Here is a 24,681-nt window from a genome sequence, read left to right on the forward strand (position 1 = left end):
TGAGATGTTCCCTTGGGGTACGTATGTCTACAGTAAGAGTCAACATTACATCCGATTGGCCACGAAAGAAAGAAAATTGACTGGTGAAGGTGGGAAGAAAATCAACCTTTATGGTTTTGTATGGGCGTTTCAGGTACTCTTTCCTTATTGTATATGATTTGTCTATAATAACTAAATGTTTGTTTTGTTTTTTAATTTTTATTTTTATTTTTATTTTGCTCTCTACAGTGGTGGTTGATCGAAACGTTCCCATGGATTCAGAATAAATGGGCCGTTAGACTGTCTGATGCAGACATTCCAAGATGCAGAAAATGGCTATCAAAAAAAAGGCCGCAGATAAAAAATTACGACGATTGTCTTAGGAAGGAAGTAAGTGTGCAACTTACCTCTAAATTTTGTTTATTTTTAAATCATATCTATCTAAATAATACAATTTTACAGGCACGAGGATCGAGTCAGACTCTTGAGCCCACTGATGATGAGCGGGAAACGAATTTTTGGAGATCTTTTAACCCTCAACACTCGGTTGGGGTCGATATCTATAAATTTGGGGGCGGAGGAGGTGAAGAGGAGGAAGAGAATGGCGGGGATGAGGACGAGGACGGGGATGAGGATAAGGCGAGTAGGATACATTTAGATGAGAAGGGAAAGGAAGAGAATGGGGAGGAGAAGGATAAGGAGAAGGCAAGATTCCCTGGTAGTTCGCACCACAGACAATACGAGGTAGGAGTATGATTTTTATTTAATAATGGTTTTAATTTATATTTTTTGTAATTGTTTATATATTTTTTATAGGAGGGAAAGGAGGAGAAGGATAAGGAGAAGGCAAGATTCTCTGATAGTTCGCACCACGGACAATACAAGGTAGGGGTATGATTTTTATTTAATAATGGTTTTAATTTATATTTTTTGTAATTATTTATATATTTTTTATAGGAGGGAAATGGGGAGAAGGATAAGGAGGAGGTAAGATTCGTTGATAGTTCGCACCACGGACAATACGAGGTAGGGGTATGATTTTTATTATCATAATGGTTTTATATTTTTTTTAATTATTTATATTTTTTTTGTTTGCCTTTTGTAGATCACTGAGATGCTGAAACAAACTCTAGATATGTTGCGGAGAATAGATGGGGAAATGAGTCAGGTGAGGACACAATTGTTGAGACTAGAGAGGGCGCAGGAATCACTAGAGAGGGGGCAAGCAGCACTAGAGAGGGGGCAGGCAGCACTATGTGCTCATCTAAGCATCCCGCATATTTCCCCAGATCACAGCGATAATGTTCATGAGCAGTCCCAGGGTGGTGATCAGGTAGATCTTGATCATCACGATGAGGAGCAGGCATCTACATCTAGAGTAAATTCCAAATTTACTTTTATACGTTTTACTTCATTCTAAAATACTATTTTGTAACGGTTAGGTTTTGTTCAGTTACAGGAGGAGGAAGTGGTTAGGGTCGACAGGCGACCTATGCGAGATAGATTGCCATCGCAGTTTCGTCGTCCACCCTTTACCGATCCAACAAAATATAAAAGGAGAAAGAATGATGCTACTTTGGAGGGGTCGGGCGTGGACCCGATGCCGCCGGTACTAGACCCAATGCCGCCGGACATAGAGACAAAGCCCCTGAGGGTTATATTGAGTTCATAGGTTCTAATGAAAATATTAGGTAAGTAACAATATTTACATTTTTTCTATTTGCATAAACAATATATTCTTACTCTTATTTTTCTTGGTTGTTGTAGTCTTCACACCGGTTTCATTCTTAACCTAACACCGGATGACCTCCGAAACATAGAGAATGAGGCCAACTGGTTGGAGGGTTACCATATCGATAGTTACATGTATTGCCTGAGACGTATACAGTCTCGGCGTCAATATGACACAAACTACGCTATCATGTCAACTTCATTTTTTGTGAGTTTGCACTACTTTTTTTTTTTTTTTTTGCATATTAATTTAATCTATGACCAATATTTTTATTTTATTTTATTTTTCAGGCATCCATGGTAAGATTTTGGGAACAAGAGTACGGGGGCAATAGGAGGGTTTTTGTGCCTTCTATCGCATCTGTTCCAGAAGAGTGGATCGGTTTCGTTGACAGGCGCACTGACGGAAGTCTCCCTTGGTGGACAGTTGATTATGTAAGTCTTAATTCATTCTATTTATTTGTTTATTTATTTATTTCCGTACGATTGACATATTAAAATAAAATACAGGTGTTGCTCCCTTGTAATGTAGCAAATTCTCATCGGTTTCTCTTAAAGATTTGCTTGAAAGATAGGAGAATTATCATATATGACTCCAATTCCATAAATGAAGATAGTCGTAGGAGCAAGGTCGAAGCTATACAACCACTTGTGAGTTTGTTACCCATTCTACTAAAGAAAGCTGCATATTATGAACATGTAACTGCAACTGCGACGCTAGACAGAGATTGGGAAGTGGAGAATACTGATCCTCAGAAGTTGCCTCAACAACCGGATGGGTAAATTAATTTAAATTATATTACAGGGTCAATTTTCATGAAAATATGGTTATGCTACCAATGTGTGTTATGTCTAATACAGGGCTAGCTGCGGGTGCTACGTTATCAAATATGTCGAGGACATACTGAGGCATAATGAGGATCACTGGCAGATGCACCCAACTGTGGATGTCCGTACCCTCCGAAGACAGATTGGAATATTTTTGTATAGACATAGCACGATAATATACTTGTAGATCAATAGATTAGAAGATTCTTTGTTTTGTGTTTTTATTTTCATCTAGTTCAAATGTTGTATATTTTTGTATAAGTATAGCAAATAGCAAATTGTATATTGCTCACTTGATGAAATGTGGTTTGCGGTGTTGTTGATGGTAAGGGATAAGTGGTTGTGGTGGCAGTATGTTGTTGGGAAGAGAGACTGAGTCTCTAATGTTGTGATGGTAAATATTGTCATGTTATTATGTTGTTGAACATAGAGACTGAGTCTCTAATGCAGGTTCAATTTCCAAGAAACAAGGGAGACTCTGTCGAAATTTTTAAATTACACTTATGGGGTAATTTGAAGATCATTACATCATGTTGATCCAATGTTAGTAGTTAGAACAATTCATCACGTATTTGTTGTGCATTCTACCTTTAACTAACTTGAACAATGTAACAAGAGATCATTTTAGTGTTAGTGGAACCCATATATTGAGAGGAAAAATGAAAAACTTGGAAATGACTAATGAATTTTTTGTTGTTGTTCCTCACAAAAAGTGAAAAATAATGACTTTGTTGTGATATATACATTTGGGTTTACCCAAATAACATTAAAAGACATTATTTTAGTGGTAATGGAATATATTAATTTGAAGAAAAATCAAGAAAAATAAAAAAAATCATTTTCGGGCTTCGTGGGCCACAAAGCCCGATGGCCGGGTTTCGTGGGCCACAAAACCCGATGGCCGGGTTTCGTGTGCCACAAAACCCGATGGCCGGGTTTTGGTGACCCACAAAGCCCAATTTTTTTTTTTTTTTTGCAATTGAATTTTTTTTGAAGTTTCCCACTAGTATAGTCTCAAATAACAGTGATTGTTAAGAAATTACACTATAAGTTTTGAGCAAGTTTATTATCATAGCGTTATTATCTTGCTTTGTCCAATATTATTAGAAGCAATTGATCATGTGTTGGTTGTGTTGATGGTGGATGGACATCCTCACACAAAGTGAAAAATAATGACTTTGTTGTGATATATACATTTGGGTTTACCCAAATAACATTAAAAGACATTATTTTAGTGGTAATGGAATATATTAATTTGAAGAAAAATCAAGAAAAATAAAAAAAAATCATTTTCGGGCTTCATGGGCCACAAAGCCCGATGGCCGGGTTTCGTGGGCCACAAAACCTGATGGCCGGGTTTTGGTGGCCCACAAAGCCCGATTTTTTATTTTTTATTTTTGCAATTGAATTTTTTTTGAAGTTTCCCACTAGTATAGTCTCAAATAACAGTGATTGATAAGAAATTACACTCTAAGTTTTGAACAAGTTTATTATCATAGCGTTATTATCTTGTTTTGTCCAATATTATTAGAAACAATTGATCATGTGTTGGTTGTGTTGATGGTGGATGGACATCCTCACACAAAGTGAAAAATAATGACTTTGTTGTGATATATACATTTGGGTTTACCCAAATAACATTAAAAGACATCATTTTAGTGGTAATGGAATATATTAATTTGAAGAAAAATCAAGAAAAATAAAAAAAAATCATTTTCGGGCTTCGTGGGCCACAAAGCCCGATGGCCGGGTTTCGTGGGCCACAAAACCCGATGGCCGGGTTTTGGTGGCCCACAAAGCCCGATTTTTTTTTTTTTTTTTGCAATTGAATTTTTTTTGAAATTTCCCACTAGTATAGTCTCAAATAACAGTGATTGTTAAGAAATTACACTCTAAGTTTTGAACAAGTTTATTATCATAGCGTTATTATCTTGCTTTGTCCAATATTATTAGAAGCAATTGATCATGTGTTGGTTGTGTTGATGGTGGATGGACATACTCACACAAAGTGAAAAATAATGACTTTGTTGTGATATATACATTTGGGTTTACCCAAATAACATTAAAAGACATCATTTTAGTGGTAATGGAATATATTAATTTGAAGAAAAATCAAGAAAAATAAAAAAAAATCATTTTCGGGCTTCGTGGGCCACAAAGCCCGATGGCCGGGTTTCATGGGCCACAAAACCCGATGGCCGGGTTTCGTGGGCCACAAAACCCGATGGCCGGGTTTTGGTGGCCCACAAAGCCCGATTTTTTTTTTTTTTTTTTTGCAATTGAATTTTTTTTGAAGTTTCCCACTACTATAGTCTCAAATAACAGTGATTGTTAAGAAATTACACTCTAATTTTTGAGCAAGTTTATTATCATAGCGTTATTATCTTGCTTTGTCCAATATTATTATTATTAGAAGCAATTGATCATGTGTTGGTTGTGTTGATGGTGGATGGACATCCTCACACAAAGTGAAAAATAATGACTTTGTTGTGATATATACATTTGGGTTTACCCAAATAACATTAAAAGACATCATTTTAGTGGTAATGGAATATATTAATTTGAAGAAAAATCAAGAAAAATAAAAAAAATCATTTTCGGGCTTCGTGGGCCACAAAGCCCGATGGCCGGGTTTCGTGGGCCACAAAACCCGATGGCTGGGTTTCGTGGGCCACAAAACCCGATAACCGGGTTTTGGTGGCCCACAAAGCCCGATTTTTTTTTTTTTTTTTGCAATTGAATTTTTTTTGAAGTTTCCCACTACTATAGTCTCAAATAACAGTGATTGTTAAGAAATTACACTCTAATTTTTGAGCAAGTTTATTATCATAGCGTTATTATCTTGCTTTGTCCAATATTATTATTATTAGAAGCAATTGATCATGTGTTGGTTGTGTTGATGGTGGATGGACATCCTCACACAAAGTGAAAAATAATGACTTTGTTGTGATATATACATTTGGGTTTACCCAAATAACATTAAAAGACATCATTTTAGTGGTAATGGAATATATTAATTTGAAGAAAAATTAAGAAAAATAAAAAAAAAATCATTTTCGGGCTTCGTGGGCCACAAAGCCTGATGGCCGGGTTTCGTGGGCCATAAAGCCCGATGGCCAGGTTTTGGTGGCCCACAAAGCCCGATTTTTTTATTTTTTTTTTGCAATTAAATTTTTTTTGAAGTTTCCCACTAGTATAGTCTCAAATAATAGTGATTGTTAAGAAATTACACTCTAATTTTTTAGCAAGTTTATCATTGCATCATTTTGGTGCTATTGAAACTGCATTATACTCAGTTCTTTGCTCAACAACATACTACAACACAAGCTGGATTCTGAAGTAGTGGCTGTGCTCGACTCTCCAATGGAGGAAGTCCATTCATTAGGGCAACCAAGACTGTTGTGTCCTAGTTCACCGCATTTTCCACATTTTTTTCTTCGACGAGCTTCCCCCATGGAAGGAATCCGACCATTTCTCGGTCTACCCGGTTGTCGTCTTTGCACATGTGGGAGTATAACTATCTGTCTGACGTACGCTGGAAGAACCCAAGCGGCCTTGTTAGGGAGAGGATTGATGGGAAGTGCATATGCGCGTCTGACCCAATCTGCAGTGTAATATGAATGGCAAAGCATATGGTAGTGCACCCTCATGAAACTGTCGCATAAGGCAAAGAAACACATAGTGTTAACATATCACACTAAATTACGAACATAATACGCAAATAAAAGTCAAACCATGATACCTGCTAGCAGCAATTGCATGAAGACATGGCATTTGATCAATGTCCCACTTGCGACAACTGCATGTACTCGCAACAATGTCAACTATCCCATCGCCTTCCTTTGCATGTTGCACGAGGTATTTGTTCCCTTGTATTATAGGAACTACACGACATCCTCGGTCTAATGTTTTGGCATGCGCCAAGTTAACATGTGCCACTGCAGCGGAGGTCACAATGGTTTCGAGTCTGGCAGCTGCAGCACGTCTATCACTAAACCATTTCTGAAGCATATGTCTCAAAAATTCATGTGCACTTGTTATAGGCAACTGACGTGCTTTCATCATGCATTTATTGAGAGACTCGGCAATGTTGGTGGTCATCATGGAATATCTTCTTCTTGGACAATATGCACGTGACCACTTTTCCGGTCTTGCTTCCATCAATGTCAAATGAGTCTGAGGATGCATCGATTGTATTTCTGCCAAGTATGTATCACACTCTATTGTGGTGTAACTGTATGCTGCAAGGTAGAATGCAGTCATCACATCTTTTCGCTGTCTATAACGTTTCTTCAAGTTTTGCTTAAGGTGGAAGAAACAAAAGACATGTGGGACAGAAGGGAAGACATGACTCATCGCATTCGCAATGCTTTGGTGACGATCAGAAACAATGACTAAATCTTCTCGCACTCCGATAGCCTCTCTCAATTTCATCAAAAACCATATCCATGATCTGTCAGACTCACCATCTCCAAATCCAAAAGCGATGGGATAAATCATTTCCTCCTCATCTTTGCAAGTTGCAACAAATATCACCCCTTTGTGTTCACCTTTCAAATGTGTGGCATCAACGGCAACAACCGGTCTTATGTAAGACCGAAAACCATGAAGGCAAGCTCCGAGTGCAAAAAATGAATATAAAAAATAATTATTTTCATCTGTCTCTATTGCCGTGATACTGCCAAGATTTGTTTCTTTTAACATGTGAAAATATGAGGGTAGTTGCTGATATGATTCATCTGGATTACCATAAGTAAGTCTCTTTGCATGTTGTAAAGACCTCCAAACTTTAGTGTACATAATCTGCACACCATGTTGTTCCAGCAACTCCCCCATTAGCATTCTAGGTGTATATTCACTACTCGCCACTCTTTCAGAAAACAAACTTCCGATGACAATAGCCTTCACACTTCAAAAATGTGAATCGTATACGTCCGGAGTACACGTGTGACTCGGCATAAATTTCACCACATGCCAAAACGAACAACCAGGTCTACATCTTGCACGAAGCATAAATTTGCAGTTCACATCCTTGCAACCAGCCTCAAATCGAATTGTGCACGAACGTCTGACTCGATAGTCCATCTTCACATCAACACAATATTGTCCAAATGTCAAAATTAGTTCCTGTTTACTTTTAAAGAGTGCACCCATGTGTAAAAGATCACATTGGTATGGAATAGACACTTCAGGTCTTGTTTCCTCAATTGCATAATTTTCTACACCAGGAACGATCCAGTTTCTTTGTAAATGGTTGTCCTCAAATTGTGAACCTGAAAATCTTACTTCTGGGTACTCCGGACTCATTTCTCTTTCATCACCACCATCATCACTATTATCACCATCGCTATCGTCACTATTATTATCAGTTTCATTATCACAATCATCATCCGTATGTGGAGCGTCATCTGACAAACCACCCATACCATATGTACCAAAATCATCATTTTGCAGTGGACTACGTGCGGATGTAAATGGAACGGCACCTGAATCTTGATTACCACCACTACGTAGGTTACAAACTCCAATATCTTTACAAATCATATCAACATACATCACTTTATATTTTCTGTCATCGCACATAATAAACCTGACACCGTAGTCGTCCTTGATAGGGAACTTGGTAGCTGGAAGTTCGCTTGAGTGTTCCGTTACAAAATGAATGGTGATGTCGTACCTTGTTTTATCAATTCTCGTTACTGTGTACACAATCTCAACCAATTGAGTAAAAGTCGTATTTTTGTAGATTCCCGCACACATCCTATTACCCCCAATATACTTATTATCATTCCATTCCCCGTTCCACACGATGACCAACTGCACTAAATCCATTGCTGCAAGATTGAAAGGAGTAAAAAATTAGTCTCACCATTACCATGGATGCAACGGACCCACACACACCCAAATCGGGTTCATTTCCTTATTAAACCAAGTCATAACTATAAGTAAGTAAGTTTATTTGCTTTTTGAGATTTGTATTTTATTTTCTTTTTCTAAAGAGATGATTTGTACAATTAAACATGATTTTTGACTTATAAACTAACAACCAAGTTATGATAATTTTTCATATGTAATTTAAGAAAAATATTTAAAAATTTTATGAAAAACATTGGAGGATTTTAACATAACACATTTAGGCACAAATGCTTAAAAAGTTAAATTTTATTAAATAATATGATAAAATTAAATATATTATATTAAATTATATTATTTTACTTATATATAATATTAAATTATTTAACAAAATACTCATATTATTTTAAAAAATAATATATATAAAAACCATATCAAGTTTGTAGGCAACAAAAATCATAATCGGGCTTAGTGGGGGAACAAAGCCCGATCGGGCTTCGTTCCCCCCACAAAGCCCGATCGGGCTTCGTTCCCTCACAAAGCCCTATTGGGCTTTGTTCCGAAACTAAGCCCGATCAGCTGTTATCGCCCACAAAACCCATAAACGATGTGCAGTTTTGAAATTTTTTTTTTCACCCGAATTAGAGCAGATTTGGAATGATATCTATTAAAATATGTTCTGCTCACAACTACAATCATTCTATACAACCTTAATAAGCAATGCGAACACAAAAATTATTTTAAAAAAATAAAACAAATACAAATCGAATAGATACCTTGAGATTGGGTGAAATTATTTGTTGGAAAGAAAGAAACTTATTGAATGAGACTTCAGTGAAGTCGCTGCAATTGATAAAGAAGATTGAATGACCCAACAAGCAAAAAGATTGAATGTATAAAGAATGACTGAGTTTGGATAGTTTGACAATGGAGAGAAAGAGAGTAACGTGAATGTGAGAAGAGGAGAGAGAAGAAAGGTTATATGAAAGAGATAAGGATATTTTGGTAAATGAGGCTAAGGACAGTAGGGTTTTCTATTTTAAAATCTCATTAAGGGTATTTTTTGTATTTTACATAAAAGTGGCTATAGAGTGTAATTAGTTTGTTTGAATAGTTAAAAACGTTTTTTTTTTCTGTGAAAAGTACAAAAATTTTTTTATACATTTGACTTTGGTCAAATATGAATTCATCCCTAGATTATTCTAAAAATCATAAAAGAATTGTTCAAAATATAAAATTATTTGATTGACTTAATATCTCTTTATTTTTTATCTATTGTATACATAGAACACATGTGGTTTGATCAATTGATATATGGGTTTGTTGAAAATCGTTGCAAATATTTGATTAATCTAACACTGGTTAAATATGATTAAAATTAATAATAGTTTATCTCTCTCAATTGATATTTTTTATGATGTCTCCCATAAATGTTCGAATTTAGATTTATGGAGTTGTTGAACATTCATTGGACCTAGTATAAATATGAGGGTTAATTATACAAATAATCACTCAACTTTGCATTATATTACTATTTAGTCACTAAACTTTAAAAATGTTATTCATTAGTCACTAATATTTCAAATTTATTACTATTTAATCACTGAATTTTAAAATATTACCTGTTAATCATTAATATTTTAAAATTATTTATCATTTGTTACTCGTAAACTTAAAGTTCAGTGACTAACGAGTGACAAGTGATAAACGATTTTGAAATATTAACGATTAGTAAGTAACATTTTAAAATTCAGTGATTAAATAGTAATAGTTTTAAAATATAAATGACTAATATGTAACATTTCAAAATTCAACAATTAAACAGTCACATAATATAAAATTGATTAATTATTTGTATAATTAACCCATAAATATGAGATTGAACCTATATTTATACGTGGTTGATAACGAGATCACTAATTATCTGTAATTTTTGTATAATTTTTTATATTCTTAATGATAGTAGAGAAATAGGGAGGTATTTTGAGAATTTTGTAAAAAATAACAAATGTTCGTTAACCACTGAGGCTTTAGCGATGCATATTTATGTGTTATTTTTTAAAAATATTTAATTTAATTTAATTTCGTTTGAAATAAATTGAGATTTAGAATTGATTCATAAATGAATTTAACATGAACTTCAGTTGCAAATGAATTATTATTACGTGTGAAATGATACAAATTAAAATAGAAAATTTAATTAAATTCTACAAATTTATGTTTGAAATTAATCAAAAATTTAAATTTGATTTGCTAGTATTCTCTTAACGTAATAATCTCAATACAGAAATTGTTACCGCCCTATATGCCTTCAATCCAAATATAGCCTTAAACCCCCCGTCCGCTTGAAACTAGGGCTTTTCAATTCGAACCCGGGGGCCGTCGGCAACCTCTCGCAATCGATCAGACAATGCAGAGAAACGACGGAATCCGTTTCACTTCCTCTCCTCTCAGAATCCCTCTCCAACCAGTCCGGAAGCACCACCCAATACCGCTTTTCTCCAACCTGCAATTCACGCCTCAAACCCTACTTTCTTCAACTATTGCCCGGGCCAAGTCCGCAATCGATCAATTCGTCGGCAACTTGCACCCCAAAAGAAGAACCACTCTAATTCACTCCAAATGCTCGCTACTGTGCTCCGCCTCGCTGGCTCTGGCCCGTCCCGATGATCTATCCGCTCCGGCCGCGTCCGAGACCGTGGTGGCTCAGCCAAAGGGCAGCCACTCGGCGACGGGGCGGCACGAGGAGGAAAGGGTGTTGATCAGTGAGGTATGGGTGAGGAACAAGGATGGCGAGGAGCTGGAGCGGAAGGACCTCGAGAACGAGGCCCTTGCTGCGCTCAAGGCGTGCCGCCCCAACTCCGCGCTTACAGTTCGGGAGGTCCAAGAGGATGTTCATAGGATTATAAGCAGTGGCTACTTCTGTTCTTGCATGCCTGTGGCCGTCGATACGCGGGATGGAATTCGGTTGCTATTTCAGGTATGTGTATCAGATGTTTGGCAAGTTGGGTATTGTATATCTGGTGGCATTGCTTTTCAAAGTTGAGGCGGATAATATGACGCTAAGAACTTTTGGGGCTTCATATTAATCCACTTAGTTTGTCAAAATGGAAATACTAAAGGTCAAATATGATTTTTCAGTCACAAAAACCAAAATTCATGAACATTTGAACAGTTACCAATTGGTTCCTTCTACTGAGTTTCGAAAATTTTTAAACTCCCCCCCCCCTCTTTTTTTTTTTCCCACTAGACTGTTATAATAGAACTCCAATGATCAACTTTATGAACATCTGTTGAGTTAAGTGGTATTTTACGAGTTGTTTTAGGTTGTCCCTTGGACAAAGACTTGCGAGGATTTCTGCATCTTGGCAATGACATGAGCGTCAAAAATATTTGCAGAAATTGCAGCAAACTAGGCCATGAGCAATGAACCAATCGATCATCAGTAGGGATCATTTTAACTCGTGAAAGTTTCAGCATTACCTGATTGACTGTAATGTCGCATTTGGTGTGGGTTGTGGAAAACTGCGAAGAAGGGCAACATAGGAGGTGGGAGGGCAGTGGACAGAGAAGATATATTTTCCCCTTTGTTTGCTTGATTGAGTTGAAGGAGAACAAAAGGGTTGGCAATACATGATGTAGGATTGAAAGAGATAAAATCAACAAAGTTGTGGGAAACTGAGAAAGCTACGAACAATGATATCTGTATATTTTATATCACTTATCAGTTATTTTCTTAGTTTTTTCAAAAAGAAGGAAAACACATTCTTACATTTTACAGATTGGAGTTTATAAATACCAAGAACAGACAAGTGAAACCCATGTTATTTCTTCCCCGAACATTCCTTGCTCTCTTTGAGACGTTTTATCAGGAAATAGATTATCTGTAGTGTAAGGATGGGAGATGGATGGATTTGAGGGGCTCGGCTAATTGCCTGTTGAAGGAAAGCAAGGGTATTGCTGTTTTCTACTCAACCCTTAGTAAGGTACTAATTAAGTTGGGCTAAAGCATTATCGTGCCCATTCCTTGGACAGATCTTTAGTTCATCCTATCTCTGGAAATCCACTGGCTGTTTTGGATGAAGAACTGAAGATTATTATTTGTACATTACTTTCATGTGTTTGCCTCTCCGTGATCCCTTAATCTCCCTCCTCCCCCAAAGCCACGAAAAGACAAAGACAAAGACGAAAAGAAATTGTCATGATTCTAGGAGCAATAGAAGGGCAATATTGTAATAGAGATATAATAGTTTGTTAGGATATATTTTGCAATTTGTTAGGAGCACATGGGTGTTGTTATGAATTCAGTTAGCAACCAACTATGCCTATAAAAGGGCTACTTGTAAGAGGATGGGAAATCATGTCAAATGAGATTGAAATCCTTCTTTTCTAATTCTCTCTATCCCTCTCTCGGTTCTCTCTACTTTCTCCCTGCCTTTCTGCTAATTTATCTCCCTTTGTCAATTCTCTCATTTTGATAAGTGATAACCCCCCTAATTCCAGTCTCAACCCTAGGTAACCCTAGGAATGTGACAGAAAACCAAAAAGGCTACAAGGATTGAAGTCTAGGTCTAGGTGTTGAATTTTAAAGAACTGGGGAAGTCGTTGCCTTTGTAAAAGAAAAGCACCCCCCCCAAACACAAGGCTATGTACTAGAGTCAAGAAAACTGCAAAATGATGATAAGCTATTTATGTGCATCCACTTGATAACAAATGACTTATTTCCCCAACCATTCAATGTCAAGCATTGACAAGCAGCTTATAAAAAGTAACTTAAATAGGTGACAAGCTACTTATAAGAAGCCACAAAGAGAAATGTCTGAAACAGTATGCTAGGGCAAACAATACTAGCAGGCTAGGGCACAATAGAGAGAAAGAAATTATCGTGAATCACTGGATAAAACTGAACAAATGAATTAACAACATTACAAAGCTATGCTGAGTTTATATTTATACTCAGCAATATAACCTTCTAACTACACAGCTACAATGCTTATAAATAAACACAGCAACTTGCACTAACTTGCAACAGATAAGAAAATACAGAATACAGAGAATAATCCGTCTACATTCCCCTTGATACCTGGGAAGGCATATTCGGATACTTGGGAAGGCTATCCAAATACAAGAGACGCATCTGGATACCTAGGAAGGCGTATTCGGATACCTGGGAAGGGTATCCGAATACAAGAGACACATTCGGATACCAAAGCCCACATCCGGATAGAATAATCCTTCTACAATGTCCTATACACAGCCATGTTAAAAGATGTTCAATAAAGTAATTCACATAAGTACCTCCAGCAACAAACATTTTTATTCATTATAACTCATCATTTTTTTTTATGCATATTGGCCTAATCTAATAGTAATATGAAATCACAAGTCTAGAGTCTCTAGACAAGCCTGCTGCTTGAATTTTTGTCTTCCCTTATGCTCATCATCATCATCATCATCATCAACTAGACCTTATTCTAACCAAGTTAGGATTGGTGGCATGGCATTCATAATGTCAATTGACTTCTAAAAGTCACGTTGATAATACAAATCCATGCAAAAGAACAATGTGGCAAAATTTTCTGCCAAATGCCCTTCCTAACACAACCCTATAGTGAGGGAATGATGAGATAAAGTTCCAATACCATCTTCATGTGGAAAGGTTTCATGAGATGGCGGTGAATGAAGATAATTGATATGGTTGTGTTCCATCGCATAGTTGACACTGTGAAACCACTGTACATGGAATGATGGAAACATGACTACCTTATGCTATGTGCAATAAACCAGTTTTCCATGCAAGATTACCTTGCATTATCATTGAATCCTTTAGCTTATTGATCAATAAAAACTAATCTATTGGGTTGCTTTTGTTGTTATATCCCATATGATTTGATTGAACTGACATAAAAGGAGTTCTCACTATGAAGCTCCTCACTTTGTGAGGGCTTGGAAGGTTGTTTTGCATGCAACCTTACCCCTTCTTTGCAAAGAGACTATTTTCACAACTTGAATCCTTGACCTTGTAGTTGCAAAGAAGCAGCCCTGCTGTTGCTACAAAGTCTTGCTGTCATATATCTTAATTGACATGTTAAATATTTTTGAAAGCTATATTTTTGGTATATCATGGCTTAATAATTCATCTTGGTATGTTTTGGCATAAGGTAGAACCAAACCAAGATTTTCAAGGGTTGGTGTGTGAAGGGGCAAATGTTCTTCCAACGAAGTTTATAGAGGATTCTTTTCGCGATGGATATGGTATGCTTTTCTTTTTTATCTTTGTAACAGTTGGACATGCGTATACCATATATGTTTTTTTCCCCCTGTGTATATTGTATGATATTTCTATGTTATTAGGGTTACCATATTTCTGAGCATTGGTGATAGGGGACATCTGTTCTTTCAATTTTGGTGTTAAGTTGTGCAGGAAAAATTGTCAATATTAGGCGTTTAGATGAGGTAATAGACTCCATCAATGACTGGTACATGGAGAGGGGCCTTTTTGGCATGGTTTGCACTTTATCCCGATTTCTGTTTGAATACTTATAGTTGGCTTGGTCTTCTATTGTAGCTATTGTTAGCTAATAGTTAATTATACCTTGAAAACCATTACAGTTAGCTAATAGTTAATTATACCTTGAAAACCATTACAGGTTTCTGGTGTTGAGATTCTTTCTGGGGGTATTATCAGGTTACAAGTTTCTGAAGCTGAGGTCAACAACATCTCCATACGCTTCCTTGACAGGAAGACGTGAGAACCTGTGTTTCTGTTGGTTTATATTTCTTCAGTTACTCTTTCTGATAAATAGTTTATATATCTTTAACTATTTTGTGAATGATTCAGACTTTATTTTAATACACAAGTCTTGGTTACTAATACCACATGCTTCGTGGCTCTCTTAGAGGCGAGCCTACTGTGGGGAAGACAAAGCCTGAAACAATACTTCGGCAACTTACTACCAAGAAGGGGCAGGTATCTTTATGGACAGAATCTTTTTAGTTTAATACAACTTGCCTAAATATTATATTTGAGTTGTAGTAAACCCTTACTTTCAGGAGCATTTCTTGAGGTTTGCAATACCTCTCATGGTCTCTTTTTCTTTCAGTTGCACATTTGCCATTCTGCTGCCACGCCATTATTTCTTGGGTCATTTGGTTTTTTGGATAGATGATCAAGTGTAAAACTACCTTTTGCTTGTTAGGATCAAGGATAGCGTTTACTTATTTGTGTCTCATTTTTCATAAATCTGTTTAAAGGATTATTGTTTATCATCTAACATCTATAGAGCTAATACATAAGGAGGTATGCTCTCCAGAATGGTAGTTACTGAACCTTCTGGATCTTTTCTGTAAAGGAAAGAAGTACTGTCAAGAAAGAGCACTTAAAGAATGAATTCATTGTTTTCTTAATTAAATGCATCGGGTAAAGGTTCTTCTGCAGGACTGAAATTTAAACTGACTAAAATTATTCTTAATTTTATGGTAGAAAAAGTTTTGCATCCTTAGTGCTGAACCCTCTGAATAAATTTTTTAATTTTGAATATCTATGAAATTGTTCATTTTAAAAATAACTCAGTGGTCAAATATTTATGTATTTTAAACCATTTCACTGCTTATGATATGAATTTGAGGTACAGAATTAGTTAACACATACAATTTCAACAATTTTCTCTATCAGTGGCTGTGGTAGCAATGCTACTTATAATGTTATTGTTTCAGTTCATTCTATGATTTTTTTTTTCCAAATATTTTATGCATTCCTAGAGATTTCTTTTGATTTAGTGCCATAGTTGAACTATGAAGACGATTTAAATACTTTTTTTCAGTTCATTCTATTTATGTCTGGTTTGACAATTTCATGGGCTTGGTACCTGAGTTGAAAATTTGTGTAACTATAAAGTAAAAGAGTGGATTACTCTTTTCTTGTTTACCAATTTTAATATTAGTTGGCCTTTTTTTATCAGTAATATACGTTTCTTGATAGAGGTACCAAGGGGCTAGCACCATGGACAAAAGAGAAGGGCAAAAACAAAATCTATATCCTCTATGCAATCATATTAAAGCCTGAAATGGTTATTCCAGGTGAAAAGCTTCCATTGCATGCTCAGCAGCCACACAGCTCAAACATTGTATGAGGCACTTTTGCAAACAGCATAATGTGTCTGTGCATGTATGTTTACAAGTTGATACCTGCTTGCATATGCCACATGGCATTTTTGTTTGGGCATGGCTTTTTTTATTTTATTTTAAATTCATTACATTTGTGTTTGTTTTTGTGCCTGAGCAACATACTGATACTTGATAAGTTGTGGGGTACAGTCTAGTGCATAGGTATGCAAATAAAAAGGGATAGCCGTTCTTATTGACTTCCTGTATGTCTAAACAAAATTTTCTTCTTTGTTATGTTAGTTTCCCAGTTCAAATTTGGATGATGTGTTATTTCTGTTTGTTGGTGCTAATGTTTTCTTCACTTCAACTGTCATCTCGATTTGCATTAGTTTGAGAATGTGGTTATGCATATGAAGCGAATTTATAGTTTTGGCAATTGAATATCTTATGCAGGTTTACAGCATGCTTCAAGGGAAAAGGGATGTCGATACTGTGTTAACAATGGGTATCATGGAAGATGTTAGTATTGTTCCACAGCCTGCTGGAGGTAACATATATATGCAAAATTATGATGCTTTTATACATGAGATTGTTATGTGCTAGGATGCATGTATGTGAACACATAGAATACATTTTGCTACGGATACACAGAATTGTAACCCATTTCTACACTTGGCTTTAGCTGCATTGATATGTTTTTTCTCCATTTACTCTTATCAAGTTCAAAAATTTCAATTCCCAAATAAGTGTAAATGCTTGTATGTTAACATGAAAATATTGGGATGTTGTGTATATGTTATAAATACTTTGATATTTGCCTACTACCTCTCCCCAAGAAACAAAGTTTTGTTTCATTTCCTTTGAAATGAATGAAATGTTTCCTTTTCCCAAGAAAATGATAGGAAATCCAATGAACAATCTCCTATTTTCTTGCCTATTCTTTTATACAAGGTGTGGCCCTCAATGGCTTTTTTTTTTTTTTTTTTTCCTTTTAAAACAGGATTCACCCCTTAAGATGACTTTTTGCATTCATCCTTCACTTAGCCATAAAAAAACTTACGAGAAATTTGAAACCCTAATGACAACAACACATCAAGCTTTAATCCTATTAGGTGGGGTTAGCCACATGAAGTTTAGCTTGCCAATCATTTCTATCTATAGCTATATCTTTTGTAAAGTCCTTATAACCCATATCATACTTAAAGAGTCTCCTGCCAAGTTTTTCTCGATCTACTTCTACCTCTTTTGCTAGTTGCTAATTAACTCATACCTTTCCATTCACTCTTTGCACATGAGTCTCTATTGGTTTTCTTTTCACGCACCATCTTTTCTTAAATGGGAGCTACTCCAACCTTATTACGAATAACCTCATTTATAATTTTATCTTTTTCTTGTATGGCTGCACATCCATTGTAATATTCTCGTTTCCATTACGCTCATAGTACACGGTGCTTTATTGCCCAACATTGTTGCTGTAAAAACTATCAGAGCACACTGAAACATGAAACACTTCGAAATATCTTGAGAAATAAAAAATTTGGCAACAAAAATTTGTCTTAACGAACATATTAAAATGTCAGAGAAAATGTAGTGGATATATTTAAAATGTTATTGTTTCTTTGTTGATACATGTGAGTAATCTTTTCTCATGTTAATATTGTGATGTTGTATGTATATATATTGTCCTTGCTACTGACAGTTTTGATTATTTTGTAACCCTCTTCTGCAGCTAACCAAGTAAAAATCTCTATCCAAAGTTTTCTTTGCATTCGTTGGCCTATGGTTAACTTTATTCTTAATGTTGGTATAGATAATTACCCATGTTTTACCAAGGACCTCCTATACATGTGGGAATGTTTTAGCAATTTGTTGCTTGTACAAGCATTTATGTAAACTTGACTTTCTGTTTTTAAACAATTTAACACTTTTACAATTCTTTATTGTTTCCCCCACGTTTTGAAAGGGTTTTGAAATAACTTTGTTTTTGAGCTAACTGAAACAACACATGGAAAGAAAATTTGATCTCTTTCATCTCGTAGATGAATACTTTGGTATTCACTTACTACCTGTCTTAGACCTTGCTGTAAGGGGTGGTTCAAGCACTTTTTAAGATGCTGTTTCTTGAAACAGTAAGAAATGTTCTCTTCATATTTCATATATTGTAAAAGATGTATGTCAGTCCTAAATTTTCTTTGGAAAATACTATTTACGAAGACAAAAGAAATTAAGGTTTGTTTGGTTAAGATTCCCATGCTTTTGTTTTCTTCAGTGTCATTGTTTTCCAAACAAAATATAAGGTAACAATTTGAAAATACCATTGTCGCTCAGCTAAAAAAAAAATGAGAATAAAGAAAAACACCATTTTTTCATTCTCATTTTCTATATTGATCATGACCAATAGGAACAAGTTTGTTGTTTCTCAAAATTAGTGTGTTTGCTACAGAATTTTAACAATCCAATTCTCTCAAGTTTAGAGTGACTTGTTCTTGTGGAGGTTAAAATCTCCTCTTGGAATGGCCTTTTGTGTTTGGACAAGCTTACTTGGTTCCATTTATGCATTTGATAATTTAAAGAAGCATGGTCAGGTTGTGGATAATTGGTGCTATTTCTGTAAAAGGGATGTTGAGCCATTTGATAGTTTCCTTTTCCATTGCACAGTTGTTTGTGATACTTGGAACAATTTTTTTCTGTACTATTTTATGTGTAGTTGGTGATGCCAGGATCAATTTTTGGGGGAAATGGGCTTGTCTGACAAATTTGTGTTTGGTGGATCATTCCTATTTGGGTGATGTTGCAAACTTGGTGTGAAGTGAAAGTGAAGGAATTTCGGGAGATTTTGAGGGCATTGAGAGAGTGTTTCCATTCTTTTTTTTTTTTATGCCAGAGTGTTTCAATCTTAAGGGAACTATGCCAATTCCCCTATTTTGGTGTGTTATGGAGGAATTTTTCTTACTTCATGAGTTGTATTTGCCTTTTTCTTTATTATTGCGTGCTATAAAGAGTTTTTTTGGTCTTTTTTTTTTGGTATGGTTTTCCGATGTGGGAAAATCTCTTTTCTTATACTTGTTTAAGAAAAAGTAACACAAAATTTCTCAAGTTTATTTAGTTTCAAAACTAGAAAATAAATTTTGGAACTATAACCAAATGTCCCTTAGCCTTTAGAGTTAGTGAATGAGCAACTTGGAGGATGATTGATAGGTGTTAATTTTTGCTGTCTTGATTTTCCTCATTCATTTCCAAGTTATTTTCTTCAAGTTGTGATTTGAGTCAATGTCCAAGCTATGATATGAGTATAGAGAAGTGTGTTTGAACACATCATTTTAAAAATATATATGCCCCTTAAATTATATTTACACATGCGTTCCTATGTATGTTTATGTATATAATATTGTACTGGTCTTTTAAAGCTGAAGTCTTCTGCAGATACTGGTAAGGTTGATTTGACAATGAATGTTGTCGAGCGTGTAAGTGGAGGCTTCTCTGCTGGTGGGGGGATTTCAAGTGGGTATGTGATATTGAGGGCTAATGTATGGATAAACTGTCAACAAAATTGCTTCTCTAGTTACCTTATAATTTAAGCTTTTTCTGCTCATGTGAAGCAAAATTCTACTTTTAGTGGTGTATGTAACAATATTTACTTCCTTATTTTTCCATTTATAGGATAACAAGTGGCCCTCTATCAGGACTAATCGGAAGGTAAGATTATTTCTTTGTGTTACTCTAGTTTTAGGTTCTTGCTTGTCTTTTTCATTACTCTTTGTGCTCTCTCTCAAGGTTGGCTATCTGTTCCATTTGTGGACAAAATCAACTTGGTTTGTTGCTTTGTTGCAAAGTCAACTAAGAATTAGAATTCTTAGCCCAAAAAAAAAACAAAAAAAACTAAGAGTTATAATTACTTACCTTACATTACAAAGGACAAAGAAAATCTCAATTTATATAGTTTGTGCATTTGTTATACATGTCTCACACATGTATTTATCTGTTTTTCTGGTCATAGCATCGTGCACTTTTAAATTTATGTACCTGTGATTGCGATTCTTATATATCTTTATTTTTTGACTGCAGCTTTGCATATTCACATAGAAATGTTTTTGGGAGAAACCAAAAACTCAATGTGTCATTAGAGAGAGGTCAAATTGACTCAATATTCCGCATAAACTACACAGACCCATGGATTGAAGGAGATGATAAACGAACATCAAGATCAGTCATGATTCAGGTATTTTGAGATAATCTTACATTTATCTTACTATGATATATGTGGAACAGATTGATATTGGGTTTGTGCATTAGAATTCAAGGATGCCAGGCACACTTGTTCATGGAAACCAACCTGACAATAGTAGCCTGACCATAAGCCGGGTAACAGCAGGCATTGAGTTCAGCCGCCCATTCAGACCAAAGTGGAGTGGAACAGCAGGACTTATTTTCCAGGTATTTGCATTAATTCTGTGCTATCTTAGGCTTAATATTTGTGTTTGCTACCGCCATTCTGTTTCTTTGATGTTTTGATTTTTGGGTAACATATTTGAGAGGAGAAAGCAGAAAAAGATTTGTATTAGCATTGTAGTTCGTACAGGGTGATATTAACCTCTGTTTATGATGGAGTGATGATCTTATTTGTAAATAATGAGTCTACGAAGGCTGATGGTTTGACACTTGCCAAACTTTTCATGTTTGACTTCTGGTCCACAGTTCACATGTTGGGATTTTGTCCCACACAAGATATTTTGCACATTACTTGTTTTGGATGTCTAGCAACATATCTAGTGTCGGACAATTGTTGCAAGTTTTTAGTTTTCTGTTATTTTTGATTTTGGGCGGTGCAGAGGCTGAGCTTGCAAACTTAAATATTATACGCATATTGAGTTCTGATGTTGAATGTGAAGGCAATGTAGGCTTCGTGGTTGTTTTTTTAAGTTGACTTCAATAAAGGATTTGGATTTAATGCTAATTTTGATTCAAATAGAAGCATCTCAAGTTTTAAAAATGTAAATTGCTACTGTAGTTCATTTGATGAAATTTGTTGGACCCCTTGCACTAGGCCCAATCTTGCGACCCTTCTACCAGAAATCACAAGGGATTCTAACTCCTATGCTGGGTGGTAATATTTTATTTAACCTAGCACAACCCCATAACTTACATTTCTGAATTATTTTGCGGCTTATGAGACTTCCTAACATAATGCGGAAGCTTTCATGACTTATAATTATACCTATATCCTTAATCACCCCTTTTAATGCTTGGAGGTTCCTTTATTAATAGAATTCCCTTACCCATTTTCTTCTTGCATAAACCTGGAGTATATCGTCTTACTAAAATAATTCAACACTCAATTTACTAGCTACAAGTTAAGGGTGGGTGTGATGGTGACCTGCACTTCTTCCTATAACTAAGGCCACATTTATGCTATCATGCAACTTATATTATCTTTAAGGAATTTAACTAAACTCCATGTAGCATATACATCTAGGTGATATCCATTTCCATCTTTGGCTAGTGTCACCTATTCTACTAATTTTCAATTTGGAATCCCAAGCCACAATTCATGCTATATCACGTGAACCCTGTAACTAGCATAAAGAACTTCGATTGTATAAATGCATTGACAGGTTCATCAAAATAACAATGTGTTTGACTTCCCTGCCACCAGATTCGCAAGCCTTTTAGAACACGTCACAAGTTCCTAATTCACTTCACTTGTACATGACTATACAACTACAAACATGAACCCGAATTTACATATCTTGGCTATGACTATTACACGTTATGAATCGTTATCCACAAGAGTTATACAAAACATTTGTTACAGCCAAAATTTCTAAAATCCTCATAAGTAAAACATATATTCCAAAATATTTTCTTTGAGCATTTTCTTCTAAGCGTAGCATCATCTGCCAATCGAAGGCCAATATTTTGAAATATGTGGTGAGCTCCTTAGCTAAGTGAAAATCAACAGGCAATGCAATGTACATGTATTCCATGAATCTCATGCTTACAAATGCAGTCATCTGATAAGGTCTGCAAACAAAATTTTCCATAACAGTTACATTACAGGGCATAGGATAGGATCTGCGTACATTTTTGTAAAAATAAGGCTAAAATCAACTTCTTCTACATGCATGACATTGTAGAGAAACCACATGAATACATAAGACATCACATTGTGTGTAAAAATAATGCATTTGCAAGAGATTCTTACCCTTTACAAGAAATTAGTTGGCTGTTCTTACTTATTACTCATTGGTGTGGTTCCACTAACCCAAATTCCATGTTTGTTAGTTGCTTTTTACTCCGTTACTTCAAAACAACACAGATCTCCAACTATTTTATACATACAAATTTCATCTAGTCAGAATTTGCCTGCATTAAACTGTTTTGGGTTTTTAAAGCAAGAACAGAAATTTCCCCTTATTCTCTCATTCAACCGAACCAAGATACACCACATATGTGTGAAAATCAACCTACAACTAGTCGGCTGTTTTAGATCTTCACATATTCTCACTATTTTGTACAATTTGGCAATAATCAATGTTTCCCCCCTTTTAATTCCACATCTAACTGAGAAGCACATACCTCCAAAGCATGGAATCTAACACATGCAAAGAAACAAAGGTCACCTAAACTCTTTTTTCTTTCTCGTATTGATGCCCACAATGGGGAGAAAGAAGTATAAAAGCTGTCTAAAATGGCAAATTACACAAGGTTTCCACATCTTGTATAGAAAATTTCAAGTTTGACACATTTTAACATGATTTTCTGCTATATACCATTAACTTTCCATTATCTTTCTTTTTTCACTCCTAGAACTTTATCTCATTCTATTTGCTTGGTTATGGTCCAAGCATATATGAATAATACACTTGGACAACTTTAATTTGATTCTATTTCTTCTGAACCCGTGCATAATTATTAAAATGTCTTGTATCTCCCAACCATTATTTGCCAATCAGGGTTTAATTCCGACATTGTTTCCACAAAAATCCCCCATTCGCAACAGGACTCATTTCTGTATTTCCATACTATTCTGTTGACTATACAGCTGGTCCCTAGCTTTATTCCCCTTGTTTAAGCTGTAAAACGTCTTGTTACCTTTTTAATACATCACATAAGTAACATTGGCAATTATCCTCACTCATTGTGTCTCTTGCGACGACATGGGGTGTTAAAAAAATGGGTAGATTATGCTGACACCCTGAGTTTTGTTGACATTTAATGGACACCCCAAGAATGGTGTCGGGTTCAATTGAACTCAGTCTAGCACCCAGCAATGTTCATTATTGGATTTGTTGAGCCCAGCACTGAACATTTCTGGCCACCACCAAAAATCTTTTTGTATTTTTTTTTGTTGTATTATAAAAGTAGAAGAGAGATAGAGGGTCCATCCTGAGCAACAACCCAGCGATGGCTGCTGGGTTGCAGCTGGCACTGGAGAGGGAGGGAGGGACTAAATTGTTCCCAAAATTTTAACCTCGAAGGAGTTTGTTATAATTTCTTAAAATTTGAGGGGGTGTCCCATGAATTTCACCAAATCTCAGGGCGTCAGTGTAATTTTCCCAAAGTTATATGATGCATAGACTTTATTGTGTGACTTCACTGGATCAGGTTTGTTTTGACCCAGTCAAATGTAGATGGATGGAATTCAATAGGATTTGCAGAATGAATTATGATAAGTGGGTCTTTCTTATTTAAGTTTAGGCTTGGATAGATGGATGGCTAACAGACATCAAATTTCAGTAATCAGGTTTGGACGTGATTCATTTACATTTTCTTTGAGCTATTTACACCCAGTTGTCAAGCTCATAGGAGATGTAGGGCTTATCATGTGGACCAGTTGTAGCCAGATTATTTTTCTGCAAATAATCACTTACATCCTATAACTGATCTATAACTGTTGTTGGTTAGCCATATGTAAAGCTAACCAACTTGTATTGAGAATTAACAAGAATTCAATACAGTTTCTCAAATTCTCTCTCAATTCTCTTCTCTGTTTCTTTCTTCCATACTTCTCATTTCTGCATTTGAAACCCTAGGTTCAAGACTTAAGCCCTGACACCAGTCTGACTAATTAATTTTTGTTTTTCTCCACCAAATTTATATCGATATTTCATTTGGTTCTTTGATTTTCAGCTCTAAGAATGTTTACTTGTAAGTTATGCGTAAGTTCTAATGCCAAATCCATTA

The 24,681-nt window shown here is 35.6% G+C and overlaps 2 protein-coding genes across 4 annotated transcripts in view; one reads left to right on the plus strand and one right to left on the minus strand.

Annotated features, from left to right (window-relative positions):
• Positions 1-6,488: 6,488 nt before the first annotated feature.
• LOC127811326 (uncharacterized) lies at positions 6,489-7,374 on the minus strand. Its single transcript, XM_052351113.1, has 2 exons — positions 6,680-7,374; positions 6,489-6,540 (listed from the first exon to the last, which is right to left on the minus strand). The coding sequence occupies exons 1-2, from the start codon at positions 7,372-7,374 to the stop codon at positions 6,489-6,491; spliced, it is 747 nt and encodes a 248-aa protein (XP_052207073.1).
• A 3,332-nt stretch (positions 7,375-10,706) lies between these two features.
• The window catches only part of LOC127809062 (outer envelope protein 80, chloroplastic), a 38,183-nt gene continuing 24,208 nt past the window's right edge, over positions 10,707-24,681 (plus strand). For all 3 annotated transcript variants that reach the window (XR_008025073.1, XR_008025074.1, XM_052347780.1), the window contains exons 1-10: positions 10,707-11,371; positions 14,553-14,646; positions 14,816-14,898; positions 15,042-15,139; positions 15,292-15,361; positions 16,951-17,044; positions 19,921-20,002; positions 20,158-20,193; positions 20,563-20,716; positions 20,791-20,931. Coding sequence is in view for 1 of the 3 variants with exons in the window: in XM_052347780.1 (XP_052203740.1) it covers positions 10,802-11,371; positions 14,553-14,646; positions 14,816-14,898; positions 15,042-15,139; positions 15,292-15,361; positions 16,951-17,044; positions 19,921-20,002; positions 20,158-20,193; positions 20,563-20,716; positions 20,791-20,931 (1,422 nt within the window). In the remaining 2 variants the exon portion in view is untranslated. The remainder of the gene's footprint in view (positions 11,372-14,552; positions 14,647-14,815; positions 14,899-15,041; positions 15,140-15,291; positions 15,362-16,950; positions 17,045-19,920; positions 20,003-20,157; positions 20,194-20,562; positions 20,717-20,790; positions 20,932-24,681) is intronic.

The sequence above is a fragment of the Diospyros lotus genome, chromosome 1 (genome assembly GCF_014633365.1).
Source record: "Diospyros lotus cultivar Yz01 chromosome 1, ASM1463336v1, whole genome shotgun sequence".
In the NCBI taxonomy this organism is placed as follows: Eukaryota; Viridiplantae; Streptophyta; class Magnoliopsida; order Ericales; family Ebenaceae; genus Diospyros; species Diospyros lotus.

Coding starts and splice junctions, on each gene's coding strand:
- LOC127811326 (XM_052351113.1), bottom strand. CDS start 7,374: ATGGGGGAGTTGCTGGAACAACATGGTGTGCAGATTATGTACACTAAA. Junction 6,541..6,679: donor ATGGAAGCAAGACCGGAAAA/GTGGTCACGTGC, acceptor CATATGCTTCAG/AAATGGTTTAGTGATAGACG.